At 42.9% G+C, this 23,852-nt stretch overlaps 1 protein-coding gene across 1 annotated transcript in view; it reads right to left on the bottom strand.

Annotated features, from left to right (window-relative positions):
* Window positions 1-5,611: 5,611 nt before the first annotated feature.
* The window catches only part of NIBAN1 (niban apoptosis regulator 1), a 388,096-nt gene continuing 369,855 nt past the window's right edge, over window positions 5,612-23,852 (bottom strand). The window contains exons 11-14 of the mRNA XM_085601526.1: window positions 17,199-17,309; window positions 15,620-15,727; window positions 10,006-10,117; window positions 5,612-9,263 (exon numbers count right to left, since the gene is read on the bottom strand). Coding sequence (XP_085457652.1) covers window positions 7,273-9,263; window positions 10,006-10,117; window positions 15,620-15,727; window positions 17,199-17,309 — 2,322 coding nt within the window. The 3' untranslated portion in view covers window positions 5,612-7,272. The remainder of the gene's footprint in view (window positions 9,264-10,005; window positions 10,118-15,619; window positions 15,728-17,198; window positions 17,310-23,852) is intronic.

The following is a 23,852-nucleotide window of genomic DNA, read 5'->3' as shown; positions in this document are numbered from 1 at the left end:
GGATGGCTGCAACTGTGAGATGACACATATATGTGCATAAACATGTATGCATGGTAGGTATAGTCTCAGCAACAAAACTACTCGGTAGCCTCATGAGTGCCCTCTAACCATCAGAGAGGTGGTGGAAGCTTAAACTTGTACCTCCTATCAACCAGATGGCTTTCAGGCACTGCTTTTCCAGAGCAGATTCCTATAGGGAATTGGCTTCCATATTGGTGTACACATGAACTGGAAGCCAGGCTGCACTATGAGAGGATGCAGCTGTCTTCCCCAAATGTGTCACATGTATTCTGCTGAATGTAGTTTTCTGCAGTGTCAGCAGCTTACTTAGTGTACCAGTCTGTCTGTTTACCACTGTTTGTATGTTGAAGATAACTGTATTTCAATGCTGTTTCCTCTACCGAACGAGCAAGCCCATGCGCCAATCAATCAATCAGGGGCTTGTAAAGCGCGGCTACTCACCCGTGAGAGTCGAAAGGAGCTGGGGGAGGGGGGCTGCTGGTCCGGCTTGGTGGAGGATCATTCGAAGAGGCAGGTCTTGAGGTCCTTCCTGAATTGGGTCAGTGACGCTGATTGCCTGAGGTGCAGGGGCAGGGTGTTCCAGGTCTTGGCGGCGAGGTAGGAGAACAGTCTTCCTCCGGTTCTGGTCTTGTGGATCCTGGGGATGGAGGCGAGGGCGAGTTGGGAGGATCGGAGTTGTCTGGTGAGTATGGGGAATGTGAGGCGGTGTATCAGCCACGCTGGTCCTTCATCGAGTAGGGCCTTGTAGGCATGAGTGAGGAGCTTGAAGGTGACTCTTATTGACTGGGAGCCAGCGGAGTTGTCGGAGGTTTTGCATGGTGTGGCTGTGACTGGGAATGTCGAGGACCAGTCTGGCGGCTGTGTTTTGGAAGTTCTGTAGTCCACATGTGTGTTATGTCCCTCAGGCCATGTTTTTAATCTACTAGGCTTCCACTTACACTCACATCCCCATCTGAATCTGGTGGTATGTGAGTGTCCAATAAAAAAGAGCTGGTTTCCTTTTCTGCAGTTTCACTGATCAACTTGTCTGTGGCCTTCCTGCAGCTGTACTAACATTCGGCATATTAAACAACACACTGGGTGAACCCGGTAATCCTCAGAATCTGGGCTTTTGATATATGTATATTGTATAGTGATTTGGTCAGAATTAGATTATTAAGCATGAGTTCACTATTTCTCAGGAGGCAAAAATACCCCTCTTCATGCATTTTTAGAAAAATAAATAAATGCAAACCAAATTTAGTTCAATCGAAGATCCAGGTTTAAATGATCTTCCAACAGGTCAAGACGTCGACCGGTACATTAACTAAATGCTTGATATATATTCCTAATTACAAATGGGCATAGCGTTGAGTTGAATTCTGCCAGTAGCAAGCTCTTTTGCATTTGCCATCTGTTTTTTGTGTATTTAGTTCCTTTCACTGGTACCGCGTCGTCGCTGCTCACCTTGTGGATCACCCTGATGTCCTTTACATAATATTTTGTTATAGACAATATTTGTTTGTAAATTGATGTGAACTTATTTTCTTTCTCTAAAAAATGCATGAAAAGGACTATTTTAAGCTTCCTGGGCGATACCATATCCTTGCCTAATAATCTAATTCCAATAGAATCACTATACGACATACAGACATTCAGCATATACCATCATCATGGTGACAAGGGGAGTCTTATGTCAACCTACCTAGGAGCGAAGATATACGCTTTGCACTGTGTCTGTCCATCCCACCTTTGTTCCCCAGTGTGTGCTCTCATCCTCTGCCCACTCCAGAGCAGCACCCAACCCCTCTCCCTGGGTTGTGGAGGAGGAATGGATCCTGGTGACCTGCCCCAAGAAAAAAAACTGCTGACCAGGTAACGGGGTAGTCTTCACCATACGAATTACTAGCTCATCACAGCAGCCCTAGTCTCAGAGACTCACTAAGCTGTCACCAGAGGGCCATTTCCAGCCACCACAGTGTCCTACCTGAAGGGCTACCAGAGTTGAGAGACTCCAGAATGAGGGAGAAGGTGAGAGATTTGTGAGGGGCATCAGCTGTATCCCAGACTGTTCCACAGATTCTGGGGCTGACAGCCTATTGCCCTGTGAGTGGAAAAGGAGACTGCCCAGACGTCATTGTACCTTTTGTGCTGCCGTGTAGAAAGCCAAGATTGGTCATGCAGCAGAGTGAGGCGGTGGGCGCTGCACCTTGCCTCCCAGGGGTCCCACAATGACAGCTTCTGCAAGAATGAGCTCCAGTCGAAGAAAGAAGCTGTGCAGCCTGTGTATATAAGGGTCAATATGGAACCTCAGCAAACAAATACTATATACTATACTTAATATCCTGGATTTAGTGCTTGGATACCCTCAAGGGTGACAAGAAGTGCTCTACAAATATATTGATTGATTACTTGAACATCCCTGTGCCAAAATAAATCATACCTTGTGTAATCTATCTGGTGCTTATTGTCAGGATTCATCCTCATTACAGCCTTCAAAGCAGGTTTTCCGATGTTTTATATAGAAGGAACTACAAATCCCATGATGCCTGAAAAGGAACGAATTGGGTTAAAGGATGATGGATGGATGGATATATCTATACCTATATCTATATCTATATATAGGGGCAACACGCCAGTCAGCGGGCGTATTTCATTTGTGGGGAATTTCAAAGGGCTCTCATCGACGGACATGGGTGTTTTGTATGTGCTGACGAGATCGAACCATTTAGTTAATTCAATGATCCTTCGACTTAGAGAGGATTCAGAATGCCGCCGGAGCGGGGCGGTTATGCACAGAAACTCAGAAGCTTGCATTTCTAATGAGGTAAGACGTGCTGTCCTTCGGCCGCATTCTGGTCTCATCTCAGTGCTCATCTGCTGCTGAGTATGCCTACTTCCAGGTAGGGAGTCTTCAGTGTTTTTTTTGCCGCATTGTTGTGGATTACGGACTTTTTTCTAGGAACACGTTTGTTTCAGGAGTTCTTGGCCAGTTCTTTTTTTTTTTGCTTCTGGAAAATATATCAAAGATGTGACTAACTGCTTAACAGAGATAACGTTCACTCACCAAGGGTGGTGATGAAAATGATACAAGACTTCAGCATTGGGAGATTGTGTCTAAATATTTCTTTCTTTCCTTTTTCTTTGTTTTTGTATTTTACTGTGGGCGGGTGGTGAATAATCCGTTACGAACACTTTCCTCCAAATACTGCTGACTAATTGAAGTACAAAAGGGTGCTTTCTGTTTCAAAAGACACGCATTGGAATCATCAACTATTTCATATGTTCTTTGAAACTTTGAATATAACCAAGAAACATTTTGAATGTTTCATGAAGAGCATGGAAAATAAGGAAAAATGATGTCATACTTCTGGAGCCAAAGAAGTAGTGACCATTGCTTAGATTTTTTTGATTATTTTAATTTTTGTTGCTTTTTGCTGCAATTCTCTCAGATCTATTATCCTTTATGGTATGTATGAGTGTTTCAGGATTAAGTGATGTGATTTAATTGAAAAAGTATGAAAGTTTATCATCCCCTTATTATCTTAGGTTCAAGCGGGTTAAAGAGACATAGTAATCCCAAGTTCATCTATTGGATTCTGGTTGAGCTGGTGAATACTTTACATAAGGTAATACATCATTCATCTAGTCAGACGTAATGAGAGTAGAAAGTCTGCTTGTGTTAACCTTTGTTTATTTTCTCTTTTCAGGCTCACCTTCCCTGCAGGTCTTTACCCAATACCCTCCCTCTCGCTTGATCCCATTAAAACTCTGTACATATTTGATTCTCAGAGTTGGGGATGTCAAGAGGGGGACCATATTATTCGTCACTCTGATCCTAAGTAGTTTATTCTCATGTACAATCGAGAATCTGACAGTCAGGTAAAGTGCTCTAAAGTTTGCACAATATAAAAAGTGGAAGAAAACAAATACTCAATCTGAAGCAACTGCAAAGGCTGCATTGCCACCTCAGCCTCTGAAGACTGGGCAGGCAGCTTCCGCTACTTCTGCTTGAACCCAAGGGCAATCTACTGCTGCACCCCCCCTCTGCACTACCCAGAATGCCCTTCTGCCAAGAGGAGAACAGGCTGCCATGAACTCCAGGTTCATCAGCACCAGAAGCCCAGGCAAGGCACAGAGGGGACTAAGCATCACCACATCCCTTTCTCCTGTGCACAGAGGCCTTCTCCCTCCAGCAAGACACTCCACAGTCACACTCCCAAGGCCCCAAGAACATAGGAAAAAGACTTGCCAGAGTTAAACCTCAGATCTTCTAATCTGGTTGATGTTCGCCTCTTCGTTAAGGGAAGTTAACATGAACATCCACTACCATTCTGGATGCAGTAGGGTGTTCAGTGACCTATTCAGGAGGACTATAAATAGACTGTCAATATAAATACAACAATGCCCATCTTCTATTCAAGGATCACTGTGAGCGTGTCTGACAATATCAGAAATGCATGTATTAGCCTTCATAGTATATCCATCTAGTTATTGCTGGGATAGCATTCGATTTATTACTTGATATGTCGGTTCTAACTCTGCCCTCTGCAATAATGTCTGAACACGTTACGTATACAGGGTAGGTAGATGACTATAAGTCATTTTAGTGGAAAGAATATGTAACCTTCTGGACTTTATACATTTTTTGGTGAAAAAGCAGTGTTCTTTCATAGCACACTGGTTCTATCGGGAATTTCTAATTTCTTTTAGAAAGTTAAAAAAATATTCATTACATGTAACAGATATCAGATAAATGAGGAAAAAAGCACACACCAAAAAAAAGTTTGCAATTTGGTAATTTAAGGGAATAAAGTATTATGGGCTGTCGTAATACATAAGTTCAAAAGAGCAAAATATTGGTGACTTGTGGTGAGAAAGTGACATGTGATGATAAATAGTATATACAATATATTTCAAATGCGGTAAAAGTGAATAAGTAGAATAGAAAGGTACATTATTTCTTGATATGCCTTTATGGTTTTTCACATATGCTACAAGATCCTATGTGAATTAATCTGTGATCAGAAGCATTGTGTAGACATATAAGGGTGCGTCAACGTTTCGACCCCGTGTACTGCGCAAAACATAATAAGCGTCACAGCGGGTCTTCCTCAGGACAGTGCAGATGGGTATTCAGCCCAAGCGCAGATTTTGGTAAATGCTTGCTTGTTGTGCGCTTGTTTGATCATTTGTTGATATATATTTGTAAATTGTTAGTTGTGCTTTGTGCATAAGGAGCTGTCTGGGTTATGTAGTAATTCAGGCTTTTTCATGTATAGCAGAATTTGGTTTATCATCCAAATGTGTCAATTTGCTTTACACATGTGAAATAGTAGTGTCATTTATAGAGCGCGACAGCTACCTCAAACAGAGGTGTCCCGGCCGGTGTTGAGTGGATGACACAGAAGAGGGATCAGGGCCAACAGGGAGGCTAGCCTTGGCTACAGAGCCAGGTCTTCAGGATCTTCCTGAACTTGGGTTCTGAGTCAATCAAACGCCACCAATCGAGAACACCAAAATAAACTGACATGTGGCATGATGTAAGTGTTATTCCATCCATGCATTGACTTATGGCCGGAATACATAAATCAAATACCTTCTCGACAACTGAGTTAACTTTGCTTTATTATGAACAGATTACAAATATTTTTATTCATCATGTTCATCAGGGTCCACTGGGCACTCAATCAAGTCTAAAATTGTCAATGTTTATAAGATTAAGTAATTTGTGAACATGGCTGATTGGCGATGGTGGCTTCTTGTAAACATGACCGATTGGTGACTGTGGCTTCTCTCCATAGACCATGATTGAAACTGTTCATATACTGAGACAGTGAAGGCTCATTTTTGGCCTATACAATTTACAAAAGATATGGTCAAGACAAACATCGTATTCTGAAAGGATAGACCAAATTAAATAAGGCACATTTTAAACAGATTGAATTCGATAGAAATGGTCACATAGTTACTACCTGCAGTGACAAAACATACCTCTGCACAATAGAAATAGCACCTGCAAAAATAGGGGACATATACATAGATTTGCCAGAGGACCCATCTTAGATTTTGCACATATACAAACTGGATGTACACTTTGAAGCCTTTACATAGTGTTCAAGCCCGGTACGTCTACGTTTATTGCTTGATAAGTTATAAAAAGTGGTAAATAGCTTCTACTTAATTTTAGTAATGGTCTGAGGGATTGACAAGTCAGAACATTTATTAGTGGATTAAAGTTCATAGTGCTTTGCAGCATCAGAGATGAAGAGTAAGTGTTGAGTGTTTTACAGCAGAAAGGCAAAAAACAGATCAAGAAAAAGGACAAGAAGTAGAAGAGACTAAAATAACAAATATTATATTATGAAACGCTAGTGGCCACCATAGTAGCCCACTATTATTTCTAAGTATGTCCAGGCTTCGTGTTCAAGCAATTGCTCATGTTAAACCTTATCCAAAGTCTGCAAGCCCTTCCTAAGTCATCATGTGAAATATATGGTTGAGCTTGGCGTGGGAGTTTTCGAGGAGCCGAAAGCTCAACAAAACTCTAGTATGATGGTGCACGTCCCACCGTAAAGAACAAACTTTGGTATTCTCGCATCAGACTAGTTGAAAGCAGAATGTTAAGGAGGTTGGAATATAGAAGAAAAACAGAAAAAGTGCTCCTTCACAAAAGTCTGCAAAAAGTTACAAAAGACCATCTGATCAAACCTTTCACGGCAAAACCAGTCAACCCGATCATCACGTTTGCAAAACAAATTACAAACCACAAATATATTTCTGGTGTAAACTGCAATTGAGGATATTGCTGCGGCGTTACTTACAAAGTAATCATAATATATAACAATGCACAGAAGAAAGGCGCTGATGAAGAGGCACGTGCTTATAAAACTTTGGACCATGTCAGCAGCAATGGCATCCAACTGAATCATGGCATTTAAAAGATATACTAAGAAAAACAAAACTTTGATATAAATTGCATTTTTTCTCCTCACAAGTGATGATCACCGAAATCCACCTCAATAGTGTTTGGAAATGGTCTGGCGGCATTCCTGATCTAAATGAGGTTTATTCTGTATCTTCTCACCATCCTTCAAATTAAAAATGCAATTTCTCAACAGAAAGCCTATTTTACTATGGCTACACATTGAAAGTGCAAAGAATGCATCTGACTTCCTATTTAACTTATATCCCACATACTAGACATGACCCATCATGGAGGCACAATAACAGGCTAGCAGGGATGAGGGCTTGGCCTCAGCCAGAGAGCGCTCACTCAGTGACGCTGGGCTCTGCCACGTGGTCTGTGCAGGTGCTCGTGGTGCTCTCTTGTGGGGCGCTTGCTGCAGAGTTAGAACATTCTAAGCTCACAGAGGTATTCTCGCCTGACTGTCTTGAATGGTCACTTGGTGCTTCAGCCAACGGTTTGGGTGTGTCAGGACATGTGGCCTGTACAGGGGGCTGCTCTTCTTGAAGCATGGCCTGGACACCAGGGGGCCCCTCATCAGGACCTCCAACTGCATCAATGTGGACACCAGAGTGGTCCTCATCTGGAGCTCCAACTGCATCAGTGTGGACACCAGGGGGGGCCTCATCAGGAGCTCCAACTGCATCAGTGTGGACCCCGGGGTGGCCCTCATCAGGTCCTTTAACTGCATCAGTGTTAAAGGCTTCATCTCCGGTGTTGGTACCTTCAGCAGCTTTATTTGGGCTATCATCATTAGCAGCTGGCTGTACAGGCGCTGGTTCTATCTCTTCACTTTTAGATGTAGGTTCAACATGGTGAACAGATTCCTCTTTGTGACGATCAGGTGTACTGGAACTATAACAACGGTCCAATTCCACAGATTCTTTAGTTTGCCCAACCACTACCTCTTTTGTATTTTCTTCTTGCTTATCCATCTCACCAGTATCCATGACTTTATCCAATTGAGTGATATCTCTTTCTTTCTCTGTAATAATTGCTGAATTTTCATTTTGCACATCCAAACTTGTTCCACACTGCTTTACATCTTTCTCATTTTGGCTGTGCATATCTATTTCTTTAGTAACCACTGTCTCCACTAGATCACCTAATCTGCTGTCTACTGGTGCAACGGGCAATGAACTATCGGCCTCTAAATGGACTTCACATTGCTTCTCCTCCAGCTCAAGCTTCTTCATTTGTTCAGTCGCTGCTACAGTATTGTTAATTTCCTCAATATTCTCCTTTTTATCTGCTTGCACTTCACTTTCTACAATTTGCACAATCCGGTCTTCACTAATGACTTTCTGTATGTCCAGGTGAGATGTGTCAGGCGGTACTTCAATTGCCACCGTCGGCAAGCTTCTGATATCATTTATGTTGCCCCCGGCCACATCATCAGATCCTTCTTCTTGGCGAGGACTTTCCTTTTGAGTTTTCCCTTCTGTTTGCTCCACATGCAATAGGTCTTCCTGCTTGGCAGTTAACACAGGGGACCCAGGTTTGTCAGTGATATTAGAATCGATGATGTTTTCAACTTTGGGGAGAGGTTCTCCTTTGCCGGGTGGCTCTGCTTGCAATACCTTCTCTGGCGATTTCTTCTCAACTGGTTCTTCAACGTGTGAAGGTGACATTTCAGTCGCTGCTTCAGTATTTTTAATTTCCTCAATATTCTCCTTTTTATCCGCTTGCACTTCACTTTCTACAATTTGCACAATCCGGCCTTCACTAATGACTTTCTGTATGTCCAGGTGAGATGTGTCAGGCGGTACTTCAATTGTCACCGTCAGCAAGCTTCTGATATCATTAATGTCGTTGCCGGCCACGTCATCAGACCCTTCTTCTTGGCGATGACTTTCCTCTTGAGTTTTCCCTTCTGTTTGCTCCACATGCAATAGTTCTTCCTGCTTGACAGTTAACACAGGGGACTCCGGTTTGTCAGTGATATTAGCAATGATAATGTTTTCATCTTTGGGGAGAGGTTCTTCTTTGCCAGGTGGCTCTACTTGCAATTCCTTCTCTGGCGATATCTGCTCAGCCGGATCTTTAACGTGTGAAGGTGACATTCCAGTCTTAACTTCTTCTGAAAGGCAGCTTTTTGATTCAATAAACACTTCATTGGTTTCACCCACAGTGTCCACAATTTTTTGAACCACTTTTTCCTGTTTCCTCTCGGGGCTGGCTGGGGCAGAACCTGAGGGGGTCTTCAAGTCCGTCAAACTGGATACGCTTTCAGAAGCTAGGCGTGCACTATCATCAAATAGGTTGTGCTTCTTCAGGCTGGCTGCTTCTTGGATCACTGCAAGAACAGAAGAGGACAGCATTGTAAATCTGGACGGAAATAATGACAATATAGATTTGCATGTAGGCTGATGAGGAGAGCAACATCACCACATTTTGAATCGGGACCAATGCCTATATCGCCTTCCTACCCTAAAGTGGCACAAAAGACACATAGGCAGAGGTTTTTGATTCAATCATGAACTAAAACCATTCTGATTGTTCTTAGGGGAGAGGTAGGAGAGGGGTCAATGGACTGCGCTTCCAGAATGAGAACCATAAGCTACAGACTCAACCAAAATGGGGCTGATCAACTACAGGATTGAGACATGGGTGGACTGAGTTGGCTCTGGAAAAAAGATGGCAAGAGCCCACGGAAATTATACTTGAGGGTTTTGGAAGAGAAGTTAATGATTTAAAATAAAATATAATATCCTGGTGAGAGGGCCTTTGAAACTGGTTGAGAGCAAGTCTATGCTCCATGATGCAGGGTCCGGAACCCTAGCATAACTTGAGGTGTTTACCAATAAGGGTAGGTGGAAATGGGCAAGGGTGTGTAGTCGTGTATGGATCGTTCATGCGGAAGCTCTTCTATACGTCACATACCACAGTCACTTCATAGTAGAGCGGAGGAAGTGCACAAACAATTATTGCCCCATGCAATGGACATCCTCAGGGTGCAATGATGGGAACCAGTTATAGGTAATTTCATTTTAGGTAAGACATTAGAACAGAGCAGAGCTGTAAGAATATTGTCAAACCTTTATTAGTATCATCCAGTAGTTTTCCATATAATATCTCTTCATAGAGATTTTCGACTTGTATCACATTAGTGTAATCGGCAAAGATGTACTGCTCAAAGGTCTGGAGCTCCTGTTAAACAAAGGACAAAAGTAATTTTAAAAGCTGAAATGATACTGAAAATTCACGTGGTGTCTCAGGCAATCACTGATGTCTCTAGAAAGCATTTTGCAGGAGGTGGCGTGAGAGGACAAAAGGCGCCACTGAAAACTTTTGAAGAGTGCAATTACTTTTTTTATTTAACATTTAAGCAGTTATCACAAATACATCTCCAAGGCGTACATGTCATTACATAGCAACAATTCCGAACCCGGGTTCCCAAAAAAAGTTCTATAATAGTACGATTGAGCGGAACCTACAAATATAACCATCAGTATACGGCAGCCCAAGCAAGCAGATGCAGAAGTAATTCACAGCATTCAGGCATAAATCTAATATTCCATACCCATAACATGTAATAAATTTCTAAGTGATGCATATTATACATTTGAATAAATAAGTCCGCAGTGGCGAACAGAAGTCTTTAGGTGCCTGGAAGGGTAGCAGCGTATGTTTCTGACAGTTCTTCACATAAAGTCATATCTCTAAGTCAGACTTTGAAGAAAGGGGCTGATCTTCTAGTTTATGCCATGACCACTCTGCATTTACCATAAAGCATAGCTCTAGTGGTCAGTTTTCTGTATGCATTAGGAATATTTTTCAAATACCTAAGCAAAGCAACACAAGGGGAAATCTTATAAGCATGACCTGTCATGGCCTCCATCATGTCTATTAGTTGTCCCCAGATCGCAGCCACCCGAGGGCAGCACCATGCTAAGTGCATAAAGTCTACCTCCAGACCCCCGCAATTTTTGCAATTGATTTTTTGCGTAAGTCCATATCAGGCCATGGTTACTGGAGTGAAATACATCCTATGTAAGAATTTATAATGCATTAGTCTGAATTTTCCATTAGGGGACGCATGTTTGGTCTGCTGACAGCAGGAGGACCGTTCCGCATCCATAATGTCAAACCTCAAAGCCATAGCCCACAGTGCCATTGCTCGGTAATCCTCTTCCACTACCTCACTCATAACTGCATTATACATTCTGGTTATTAACTTAACTGGTTGAGCAGCTGTCAGTAGACAATAGTGACCACTTCGCCAGCTCATCTGGGAATGTTGGGAATGGCTTATGGGTTGCATGGCGTATCTTGCCATACGTTAGAGTATCCAGCAGCATAGCGGGTGAGTCCCCCGAATATACCTGAAAATTCTTAAATTTAGGTTCTATGATTAGATCTCCTAATGTGCGAATTTGTTTCCTGTGGTGCTGTGACATTGTGGTGGAGGTCTGATCAATCTGCAATGATTATCAATGCTTAATGGGAATGTGAGATGAGTATACACTGGGGTGGCCCACAGAGGCAATTGCTAGAGGACCCGTATGGTACATTTCACAGTGTGGATCACTCGTGTGGGTCTAGTGGTCTGGAGATATGGGGCTGCCTCTATCTGGAGAGGGTGAATCAACACCTTTTCAAGTGTGCAGTTTGGAGCATTTCTGGTGTTGTGTTTCCAATAGTAAATAAACTAAGCTAGTGCTACCAGATAGTAAACTTCCAATGTTGGTGCAGCAAACCCACCCTTGTCATAAGGCAACTGTACTCAATTCCAACTCATCTTAGGCTTCCGCCCACCCATGCCAGTCGTATCATATGCATTTTCAATCGGTTGAAAAAAGCCTTATTCAAAGGAATGGGTATATTTTGAAACAGAGAGAGTAGCTTCAGCAATGTGGCCATTTTCATTAATGCCACCCTGCCTGCTAGTGACCGTGGCAGTCTAATCCACCTGTCAATCACTGTGCTGACATTTGTCAGACATTTCCTATAGTTCTTGCGTAACATAGCTGGAATGTCTGTATAGTACTGAATCCCCAGGAACCTAGTAGGATCTGTCTGCCACTACAACGAGAAGTCCAGCGTAGGTTGTGCGGTTGAGTTTGCAAGAAGGGCCATAACAGATTCTGACCAATTTGTGTGCACTCCTGATCATCTGCTGGAGGCAATGATCTCTCAAATTATTCGGTTTAGGTTTATAGGAGGGTTCTTGACTATTAACAGTGCGTAGCCTGGATATAGTGACAGAAGAGTATCCTGAAACTCCAAGTTAATACCTCTCTGATGATGATACTCCCTGAGAATGCTGGCCTGGCGAAGAGCGCGTGATTGTATGTGTGCTTATCAACTTTGTCTTTATACAATATATAGAAACAGTTGACATTATAAAAGATTTAATCATTCTCTTTACCTGCTCTTATGTGCCAAGTTTTTAAATACTGCTAGCAATTTTTTTCTTAAGCTCCGGAGCATAAAATGCCTCTGGAGATAGACTGGCTGGAGCTAGACTCTCACCTCATTAGGGTTTGAGTACAGCATCAAAATGTTAATGATAGACTAGTCAATGTACCAGCTTCTCTCTGAAATAATGTGAAAACTGCTAGACTCTTAAAGGGCAAAAGTTATAGTATACGCAATAGCAGAGAATAGATGTACTAACAGTCACGGTGATAGCAACGCGTGGGGGGTTAAAATAGTGTCGCTGCGGCACAAGACCCACCCCGGCAATGCCATTGCCAATACATTGCTGTTCTTTTCTCCTGAACCAGTATTTGGACTGCAGGCGTGTCTCAGGGATGTCATTTAGATGGTCAGCAGTGGTCGCTCCAGGAATGCCACTTTGACACTTCGGCACTGCTCTTGCAACCCCTTGTTTCAGGGATCATCGATGTGATATCAGGAAAAGAAAGCATGTTTCCCTCCCTGCGCTACTGCCGTCCAGATGAGAAGAGAAAAGGAGACTACGCAGGCCAAAGGCAATGGGTCATTGATGATCGAAGGGTGCACAATGTCGCTCTATCTACCCAAAGTATGTTGTTGAATGGACATCCATCATAGGATCTCTGCCGCAGTGATGAAGGAAATCTCACATCAAACTATTTTTTGTATGGATTTTTTTATGGACTTTCTAATCTAAAATAGAACACACAGCTTGATTGATAAGTAATTAAGTGGTATTAACATAGTACTGAAAAATTATGGACTGACAAATGAAGGCGAGAAGAGAAGGCCTTGCAGGATGTTCAGCTTGCTCTATAGGACTCCGATCCAGCTGCCGTAGCAAAACACCACAGTCAAATCCTATCACTTACCTAAGGAGTGTCTGTATCCCAGCCACCTGAATCACTCTGCAACTAGACTCTAGGCAGCTGATTCACTACAATTAAAAATTTCACTCCATTAGGACTGCTACTGTCTAGGGTATGTTGTCATCTATTTAGAATGCACTGATATAATGCCTCAGAGGAGCCTATCATACATAACTTGCCCTGAATTCATGTGATGTTCTACGTAAGCATCACGAAGTGCACCTAGAACCCAAGAGCCTGCCTATATTTTGGACGATATTGTTTTACCTGACAGGTGCTAGCACTGAGAGCTAACCACATAACCTTTCTACTGTCTTTTTAAAGAAGAACTTTCCCAAGCGCTAGGGTCTCATAAGCAATACGGTGCGCGCGATTATCTTTTCACGCACTGTGGTGTCAGCAAGAAGCTCTAGGTTGGAACATGGAGAATTAGGCAGCAGGCAAACCCTTAAAACGTCAAGAAGCACACCAGGAGTGCCAATATCCTGCTCTGCTTTTCTCCTCTTCCACATTCTCCTGTTGCCATCTTCATGGGCTCTCAGGGAAAAGTCACACCCACTCACAAGCCTCTTTCCCCGACACTATAAAGGCTCAGACAGCAATAGCGTGTACACGCCTAAGAACTACAGTAATACCTGTGGTCACTCTGTGGCTCTATACAGGCCTAGAGTGCAGGAGCGGCCCCTGCAGGTAAGAGCGGTGGGCCGGGTTGGAGGGGGATTCAACAGACTACCACGAGGGAAAATTAAATAATTCATTTTCCCTCATTGTCTGTCAAAATCCGACCCCACCGTTCTTACCTGCACGGACCGCGGCTGCTAGAGCGTTCCATAGCAGAAATAGCCAGTTTTGTAACGACCAAGGACATCCTTCAGTGCCATTCCCTTTGCCCATTCCATCCCAAATATCATTCCGTGTCATACGGTATTGATCACTATTACATGGGCATCTGTCTCTCCTCAACATCTGCCTCTCCATTGGTCACCATAGAGCATCTCTGTCTCCTCAGCTTCCCCCTCATAAAGAAATGTGGCCAGGGCTTCCTAAAAAATAATATTTTCTCACCATGCTTCTGTAAAATGTTCAATATTGAGAGCAAGCTGTTACATTGTGTGCTGCTTCAGGCTATTTTCAAAAGCAGTGCCGTGCAGATTTGTGAAATTTAATGCGAGTTCGTAAGAAATCAAGTAGGGGTGTGGTGTAACGTGAAAAAAAAGTTCTAAAACTATATTGCGAGATGCTTTTAACACGCTGTAAATTCAGCATATGAAATTAAAATACATTTTAAGGGAGGGAGCAATTTCACAAAACTCGATGTTCATTGTTATCATTTATTTTCTAACATTAAACTATGTAAACTTTCAAACATTATATTGATTTTCAGTATTCTCTTTTAAAGTTCTTTTTGCCAGGTACTTACAGCAAACGCTACTGCTTTTCAGAGACACTTCAGAAATAATATATATAATTTTAACAGTTATATGACCAGACATGAAATTAAGATTTAAACATGCTGAATTAAAGGAGCATCCTTTCATCCTTTTATCCTTTTCATCCTTTTATCCTTTAAAGCTTAATGCTTCTAGAAAGGAAGATAACAAAATGTTCCTTCCATATACAAGGAGGGAGTTGGTTCCAGAGTCTGGATCCAAGTAGAGAAATCCTGCAATCTGCTGTGATTTGCATTTTCTGTGGGGGATTGTTACTAACAGTTGATTAGGCAACAAGGAAATTGACGGCAGATAGTTTCAGATTTTTTGCCCGAATTATACCTTGAAGAAATGTATAAACCAATTTCATTATCTTGACAGTAACCCTTGCTTTCACGCTAAGCCAGTGGATGGATTTCCTAACATGGGAGACGGCTTACGTTATGATTTTATGGATAAGTCATTGCATCATTTTGTAAGGGGAGAAAGTTCATTTTGCCTTCTTGCCAGTCCTTTGCCCCAGGGGTATTCTTTCAGCTGAGTGGCACCCAGCATCTACCACTGGCTCATGCAGCTGCCCTCAATACATGAACACTCGTGACTGAGATAGGGCACTGACTAGCAGCCTTTTGTTAACCAGGACAGAGCTACAGATCAAGGCAGTTTGAAATATTGGGTGGACTGGAAGGATCTGGTGACAATCTTGTGTGGTTGCATTTAAACAAGCCTTTGCCAATCACTGTATCCTACCATTCTCAATAATCCCCATACACGACCCCACACGCTGTTTGCTAAGACTATTGTCCCAGAATTCCACAGATGGTCATTATATTTCTGGAAGGGTAGAGTGGCCCAAAGCACCCTTAACTTGCCAGAAGGCATCTCGCTGATGCTATATGAGGCGCCTAATAGATAAGCATTACTTTTTTCAATCGGTCATTGCAACCACCTACCGGTTTGCACGTTGAAGCCAGCGTCCTCTGCATGGTGGGCATCGTGATCAGAACCAGCGCTTCCTGGAATATTTTCTTCCTGATGGTACTGCTGTCATAGTCATATTGCTGTCAACACCAACATCCAAGTAAGTCAGATTTGGGAAAGAAAGTAATGTTAGAGGAAATGTACATCAACACACAATATGAATACCAATGAACTGTAGACTGTGGTGTTGTATTTTAATACATCTACAATTTGCCATCCGCAAAATACATCCAACCAATAAAACTAACATTAAAACCAACATTTTGGAACAGGTAATGATGGATAGCCCCTGAAAGGAACATCACAACGCTGAGACTAATACAAAGAAAATAAAGAAGAGTGGCTAAAATAAAATAAAAATACAAATAGAAAAAAGTAACTGAATATGAAGGCTAATAAAAAACACCTAAACTCTTTTGCCTATCCATGATACGCCTATTATTCTCAAGTATGAAATTAGAGGAAGTTTCTGTGTTTTTTTTGTGCTGGGCGAAAAATGCACTGGAGGATCGATAGCCCTTACTGTAAAGAAAAGAAATCCAAGTATGGAGCTCCCAGTTTTGGGACTGTCAGGAGCACTGGAATCTTGTAGGACTTCAGTGAGTGAGGTACATTGACCATGGACTCCTACAAACCTCGAAGTTGATGAAGTCAATTGCCGAGGTAAAAACTACCCTTTTGTTGGCCCACTCCTCATCATCCCCCCTCTGCAGACCCACCAGATGATGTGCTGCCTGTTTTGAAGTGGTACTGGGGGGGAAGCTTTGTATTGATATTTTCACCTAGTATTTTGAGTTTTTAAGTTCTTCACCTATGGAAACAAGCTCATGCTTTAATACAGTAAATATAGTTGGTAGAAGTTGCTTGAAACTACAGAGATAGTAAAAATCACTCAAAGTTTCTTGATCTCGCAGGAATGAGCTCTGGGATAAGGTCCTGATGTATAGGGGAAAGGAAATTAATCTTCTTTCTAGGCTTTGATTCTATATGGAATAGAAACCTATTGCTCGTACTCAGTGCTCTGGTTCGGCCTTTGATGGAAATCATCTCAGCCCCTACATCCTCACCATCAACATTGGAGCAGAGGTCTCTCAGCTGTAAAAGAGGTACAAGTGACTGCCCATTCTGCCACAGCATAAAGTGAAAGCGAAAGAAGATGCACCCTCAAAAATTGATTAACCCCCACTCTAGCCGGAAAACTCCATGAGTCCTCTTGGCAGCAGTGCTGAAAAGGGAAGCCACCTGGCCTACACTGAAACTCTGCTACTTTCAGAGGTCAATTTCTTTCAGCCCTTGTCCACCCTGAGGTCTAAGCAGAAGGTCTTCTAATTTCAACACACCATATTTGGCTCTAGGCTAGCCTCCCACAACACTTCTTCTCGCAGGACCCCTTGAGTCACAATGTTGCTGGAATATATGTATTTTGGTGCCACAAACACGTCCGTCCTTTATACTAATTCAAACCAACATTTTAAAGCAGCCCCTAAAACATGACTGGTAAAAATGTCCAAAAACACAGATATTTTAATGTGCGGTACAATTCCAAGTTACCTTCAGAACACGCAGCTTGACTTTCTCAATGGCAGTTGACATTTTCTGCGGGTCTCCTTCGCTGGCGTGAGAGAGGAGTTGATTGAATGTGTACACTGCATTCTCCATGAGCTGAAGAGGTTAGAAGACACACAGAAACTGTGATATCCTGTGCCATCACAAGACCTCGAGGTCTTAGAATAACAATATTCGCCGTTGTCTGATGTATGCTGCACCGCGATGGGCACTTACCACTGCAGTAGCACCTAGGGTCTGCTTAGGACAGAAAGGTTAGTGGTTAAAACATGCATAGCCTACTCCCACCAAGTACTAAACTCTTCCCAGAGGTAAAATACTTGTATAACGCCTTAAAGTGCACATACACACCTATTGTTTTCAGGAAGGATGCTGGGCTCATAGAACTCCTATGGGGGAACCAGTTGATAAAAACAAGAACGCTGACTGATTGCTCATACAAGATCAGCATTTTATAAAACCTTTTCTCACTTATATAACACTTAAATCTACCCTGAGATCAAAACCGAGCTTTAAAAAAATGTAGTTCCAAAGTGGAAGGATTCATCACGACAGCAAGTAGAAATAAAGGATGGGCCGCTGCACTGTGAGAGAATCACTAAGCTATTGGTCTGCTTGAGGCCGCGAGCAGTGAGACGCAAGCTGCACGCCTCATTAATATTAATGCAGCGGCAACAGTCCTTGTGCCTCTTTGGGCACAGCAGTGAAGGCTGGGATGGAGACATGTGCGGGAGAGCAGACCTCCATATCTGACAGTATTTACTTGTCGAAGAGTTGTTGCCTGCACCCTCACTGACCACAGACCTTACTGGTTTGCAGCAGAATGCACATGACTAAAGCAAGATATCATATCCATTCCCTCCCATACAGCAACCAACATGTGAAGAAAAAGCAAGACACCACTCACCTTCCTCCTTTACTGCAGCAGACACAGGAGGAAAAAAAAAAATATCACAAATCTTCATTCTTTAGAGTAGCAGTAGTCAGACACCTGGGGGAAATGCAAGGCACCACAGACCTTTCTAACTTACAGCAGCAGGTAGACACACAAGGGAAAGTAAAGACACCACACACCTTACACTTTTGCAGCTACACACAAATGCTTGGAGGTCGATTCACCAAACTTTCAGGGGTAGAAGTAACATCACGCGCTGTCCAACCCCTTGATGACATCACAGGTCCTTGCACACCAGGAGCACATCATACAGCCAGGGCACTCCTCGAAGACCAGATTTATGACCTTTAACGTAAAGAGGCCAAATAGGTGTAGAATGGCGAGGCGCAGCGGCCAGGGCGACTGACTCCGGGGGTTCACGTTTCGATCCCCGGTGCCGGCGGCAGATCAGTCCAGCACCATGTGACTCTGGGCAATAGCTCGCTTAATCTTTCCGACGGCCCCCAGCACCTTGACACCTTCGGGTAATTGTTCGCGCTTTACAAATACTGGACATTTTACTGGACATAGAATCACTGTGGACTCTAAACTCCTTGAAAGAGTCAAGGAGTTTGACTATCTGGGTATTAAAGTGGAAGGGAATTACAGATGGAGAGATCAAGTAGCCAATAGCAAGGTCTGTTTAAAACAGAGATCTAGGGCCATATGTAGGTAAATTACATTTACCGATTCTTAAATACCGAATTTTACTGATTCTGTATTTATGAATCGGTAAATGTAATGTAGGTAAATAATTACCGATTCGGTATATGTCGGTATTTTAGAATCGGTATTTACCGATTCGGTAATGGCAACTGGCTTCCCATTCATTCCTATGGGCCTGGAGGCCCATAGGAATGAATGGGAAGCCAGTTGCCATTACCAATTCGGTAAATACCGAATCGGTAATGGGGGAGGCATCATCATGGGTGGCAGGGTGTCACATTGACACCCTGTTGCACCCCTGATTCGTCCATGTGTGCACATGTGGCGCACATACATGCCCTAAGGGCATGTATGTCTGCCACATTGCACACTTCAAATGGTAAAATAATGCTTTTTTACAGGTATTCGTCATTTACCATCAACTTTTAGTTGGTGGTAAATAACGAATCCCCACACCGACACACTCCCCCTACATATCATTTCAGGATTCGGTATTTACCGAATCGGTAAAATTACCGATTCGGTAATTTTACCGATTCGGTAAATTACCGAATCCTGAAATATGCCCCCTACATACCAAAAGCCTGAATACCGGTCGGTAACGGGATATTTACCGAAAATCGGCCGTTACCGACTGGTATTAGGCTTCCTACATATGGCCCCTAGTGCCATCATTTAGTTTTTCGGGGGGGTTTAAAAAAAAATACAGTTTCCCTTGCCCTGTAGGTTTATAGAGCGCGGGCTGTAGTGTAGCGTTATACGGCGCTGAACTGTGGGGCCAAAGCCAAGTTGAGGATTTACTTCGCTCCAAGAACTCTTTCATAAGATCTTTGCTCAAGCTACCACAGAGCTCCCCTTTACTCCCCTTGCGCCTGGACCTAACCTTGAATAAGATAAGCAACAGTGCCAGGTTGAACCCGATCTTGTATTGGTTTAGATTTTAGTCAACCGAAGAACTGGCTCACGATAGAGCAGCCTTAAGCGATATGACCAGCAGACCGCGTGTGTTAAACATCCCTCGGCTACAATATATACAGAGGACACTAATCAAGCTAGGTGTGGACAAGTTCTGGTCTGACCACAGTACAATGACCCCCAGCGTAGATTTGCCAGTAAACAAATTCTTTTGTAAACCGTGCAGATGACAAGCTGTGGTGAACCTTTCCCTGGGACCTTAATTAATTCTTTTCTGAATATTAAAATGGATTATAACTTAGAAGAATTCCTTGATTTTTTGCAAACTACGCTCTCAAGAAAGATGGATAACCTTCATTTAGCTTGTTTCACAAGCACTTGGTCCAGCCCTTGACTAGTAAAGACACATGCCCTGTGTGCACTGCTGAAAAAGTTACCTATGTAAAGAAGCACGTGTCAGCTGTTGTGTGTGTTTCATCTCCTCAACATCGGACCATGCTGTTTCTCCATATGTAAATGTGTACAATCGTTAAGTGTCCAATAGCTTAAATATACATGGTCATATAATGGTCAGTGTGTTTTCTAAACAATATTTAAAATAAAATATAAGCTTTCAAATTGTATAGATGTTTTTCCTGTGTTAAAACTCCCTTAAATGTATGTGAGCAGATGCTCATATCACGATAGCTAAATGTGATGATAAATAACACGAGGTATAATTTTCTAATCAGTGTTACAATGAGAATCTTTTGATTATCATGCATATAACACCCTAGGTAGTGGGGTGTTTCTGTTACCTAGATTGGCACCGAGACTTGAACTGTTTGAGATCTAATTAACATTATAATACTCACATTACGAATACATGTTTTGTTTCTGAGGTGCGACCGCTCTATGCCACCACTACCGTTTTTTTCCTTATGTATATTTGCATTGTCTTTGTCGATAAATTCAAGTAAATTTAAAATAAATAAATAAGCAAGGTCAGGGCACTCCACAGAACTCATTATATGGTCAGCTCCTGAAGTACTTGAAACTAAATAAAACCTCTCCCAGGGTCAGTGATGCTGGGACTTGGGACACTTAGAGTGCCAAACTTTTTCAAGCAACTATGAGGGCTTTCATGGGGGCCTGCACAACTCTAGGAAACTCCCCACAAAGCAATAAACACTTATGACAGCGCCCAAGTCCTTTTGGGGCACCATCCTAACCAATATGCAAATATGATGCCTGCGCAGGGGCTTATGGGATGGAGCATCTGGCCCATGGTGCTTCCTCGGGGCACAGCTAAAGTTGATGGAACAACACCGATGATTGGCTTGCTAAAATTGAAATATCTCTGTCCCCGATAGGCCAATTTTTATGGGGTTTGTTTCTTCTGGTGCTATGCTCCAGCCACCAGTGTAGAGAAGGCTTGGGGCCTTTTGGCTTTCAAGTTTCCAATGGCATTTTTCTAGATGATCTAAAGATGAGTTTCACAGCCCCTGCAAACTTCTGTTTCATTGTATTCGTATTCAGCAACACTGGATTTGCCCCCCTATTTAGCTCCTGGTAGTCGCCTGGCCTGGGTTTTCCTGCAACAATGCCCACATCCCTCAAGGCAGAACAACTCTCCCTGCCTGTAGTTCCCAATTACTCAGGGTTCCTGGCCACCTGGTTGGTGCCTTTGTGAACAGCAAGAATCTTGGATGCCCACTCCCGGGCATTTACAGTTGTCCAAGGGGAACCCTACCTTCAGGGTCCCCTGTAAGCCCACCCTCTAATGTCCCCAAGAGGGAGGCCAGGAGCTAGAATAATTAACTCTGGAGGCAACAGTCAACAATAGTCCAAGACTACATGTCCAGAGGAGGTCCCTCCAAATAGCGTTTCTTCCTCACAGTGAGTTCATCCTTTTCTCTTCTCTGGTTCATCAGCTTCTAAAAGGATTCTTACTGGTGCAAAGTTTTGAGATGGACAGTTCGAGAATGTGGCCCTATTCAATCCAGAGATGCCACATAACCCCTGCAGCCCCTTAGTAAACTTCCAGGGAGCAGCCCTTCCACTGTTCAATCCCCCTGCAGAGCATTCTGGGAACTTTCAAAATGGCTGTTAAAAACAAGATTATATGAAATTCTCTTGCCAGCCAGACTCCTCTCAATCAGATCTAGTTTGTTCCCTCCACGACTTCAAAGGCAACTCCAGAGGAAAGATAATCCCATCAAATTGACCAATTATTGTCCATGTCCAGGGGAAGACTTTGAACTGCCAGCTGGCCAGAATAATAATGAATTAAAAACTTGAACCCCAGTAGAGTTTTCATAGGGAAATGTGTCCAATTTTTAAAGTTCATAAACAAACGCAAATAGGCTGAACCAAGCCCAGTGCAAGTGATAATCCCTTGTGTGACTCGGTCAATAAATGCATATTTCACAATTAACCTCCGCTTCAATGTAGCCTTCCTTTTCTCCAGTTCCTCCAAATGTTTTGTCAAGTCTTTGCAGTGTTGCTATACTACCTGGATTACCACAGCAGCATCTTCACAGGCTTCCCTATTAACTTGACTGAAAAATTGCAACAAAACTACACATCTGTCGTTTCAAGTGCAAAGGCAGCTCTTGCTCTAAAAGGGGGTTGGGTGGTCAGGTTCTGTGGGGGGTATCTCATGAAGAACGAAGATGCCTCAAAGGCTATTGCCACCAACAAGTATTGAGGACAGATATTGTTGATTAGCTAAGGAACAGTCCAATCCCTCTAAGGGCAGGCGGGGCCCCAGAAGGTGAGAAAAAGAAGTGAACGAGCCATTGGCGGCAATAGAACGGATTGCTCTAATTGTTGTAGCCCATAAAACGTCATTCCAAAGTTGTCTCTGTGTTGACCTATGTGCCCGGAACGTAATGAAAGTGCTATATTTTTCCCATAATGCACATAGGTAAAATATGTACTCTGGTTGGAATCGGTGTTCTCAACTCTGGATCTCTTATCAGCAGGTCTGTTTGAGCTGGTCAGCAGTGTTCCAGCGGGCCCCGGAAGTTGCATGCAAAAGTATGAATGGGAGAATGCTTCTTCAGAATGCCATTCTTATTTATGGAGAAATTAGAGGGGAAGATAATTGAAAGTTGATAAAGTTCTCAATCGTAAAGGGAGGTGACAGACAGAAAAGGGATGTTTAACAGAATATCTGTGTCATAAAATGTTATTTGAGAGAACAAAACTGAATGAAGATTCGTCGAGGACATATTAGGAATGCCTACCTCCAGATTCCAAATGTGAAATTGTTATCCTTCATAGGCATGTCAAAATGTTATTCACAGGTTTTAGATGTTTGTTAAAGGAAATCTTTGGCGATGCAAGTGTTGCCAAGAAACAGGAACGGTGTTAAAATGGTCGGAAGAGCCGTACAGGAATTTGATAAGGTAAAGGAAAGTATTGTTGAAGCACTCATTCGTCATCAATGTGTGGTGAGTGATGTTCTTTTTTTTATTTGTATATATTTTTATTAACCTTTTTTGAACATACAGGTTGTACAAATATCAGCATTTACCATGCCAGGGATATATCACATCGAGTGGGCACCTTCCAAATCTCGTAGGGCATGCACCATGTACAACAACAATGCAATACAAACTTTTCCCCAGGTGTCCCTTTCCCCCTACTTCTCTTGAATACATCTTCTATATAATACCTCAGTCATGAACACCCCTGAGAACCCCTGTCATGGCCCACACCCCCGGGCTTCAACTCGAAGAAACAGTTACCCTCTCTTCCCTCACACCTCCCATCCCTCAACAAAACTACCCCCTCATCCATCCATGTCTGATGGATAATCCGTATAACATACCCTGATGGGCCTTGTCCCTCTATGTCTGTTGCCCCTGCTGGTATAACCATGCTACTCTGCCTCTCTCATCGCTTCGCTACCTTCCGCCTCCCGGCCTGAGTGTACACTTCCCTCGGTCATGTCGCCAACTGTTCCGTCCATATCTGTATTTATCAGCTCTGCCACCAAAGCCCTCCAGGCCTGGACGTCTTCTTCTAACCTCTCATCCCGTCTGGTCTGCTGCATTCAGGGGAGTGATGTTCTTATTATTATATGGATCCCAGTAAGCATTATTTAATAGCCACGCTAGTCCAAGTGGTCGAAAAGG

Source organism: Triturus cristatus, chromosome 4_2, assembly GCF_964204655.1.
Source record: "Triturus cristatus chromosome 4_2, aTriCri1.1, whole genome shotgun sequence".
Classification (NCBI taxonomy): Eukaryota; Metazoa; Chordata; class Amphibia; order Caudata; family Salamandridae; genus Triturus; species Triturus cristatus.
Note: the sequence above shows the minus strand (reverse complement) of the source record. Positions and strands in the feature narration are given on the sequence as shown.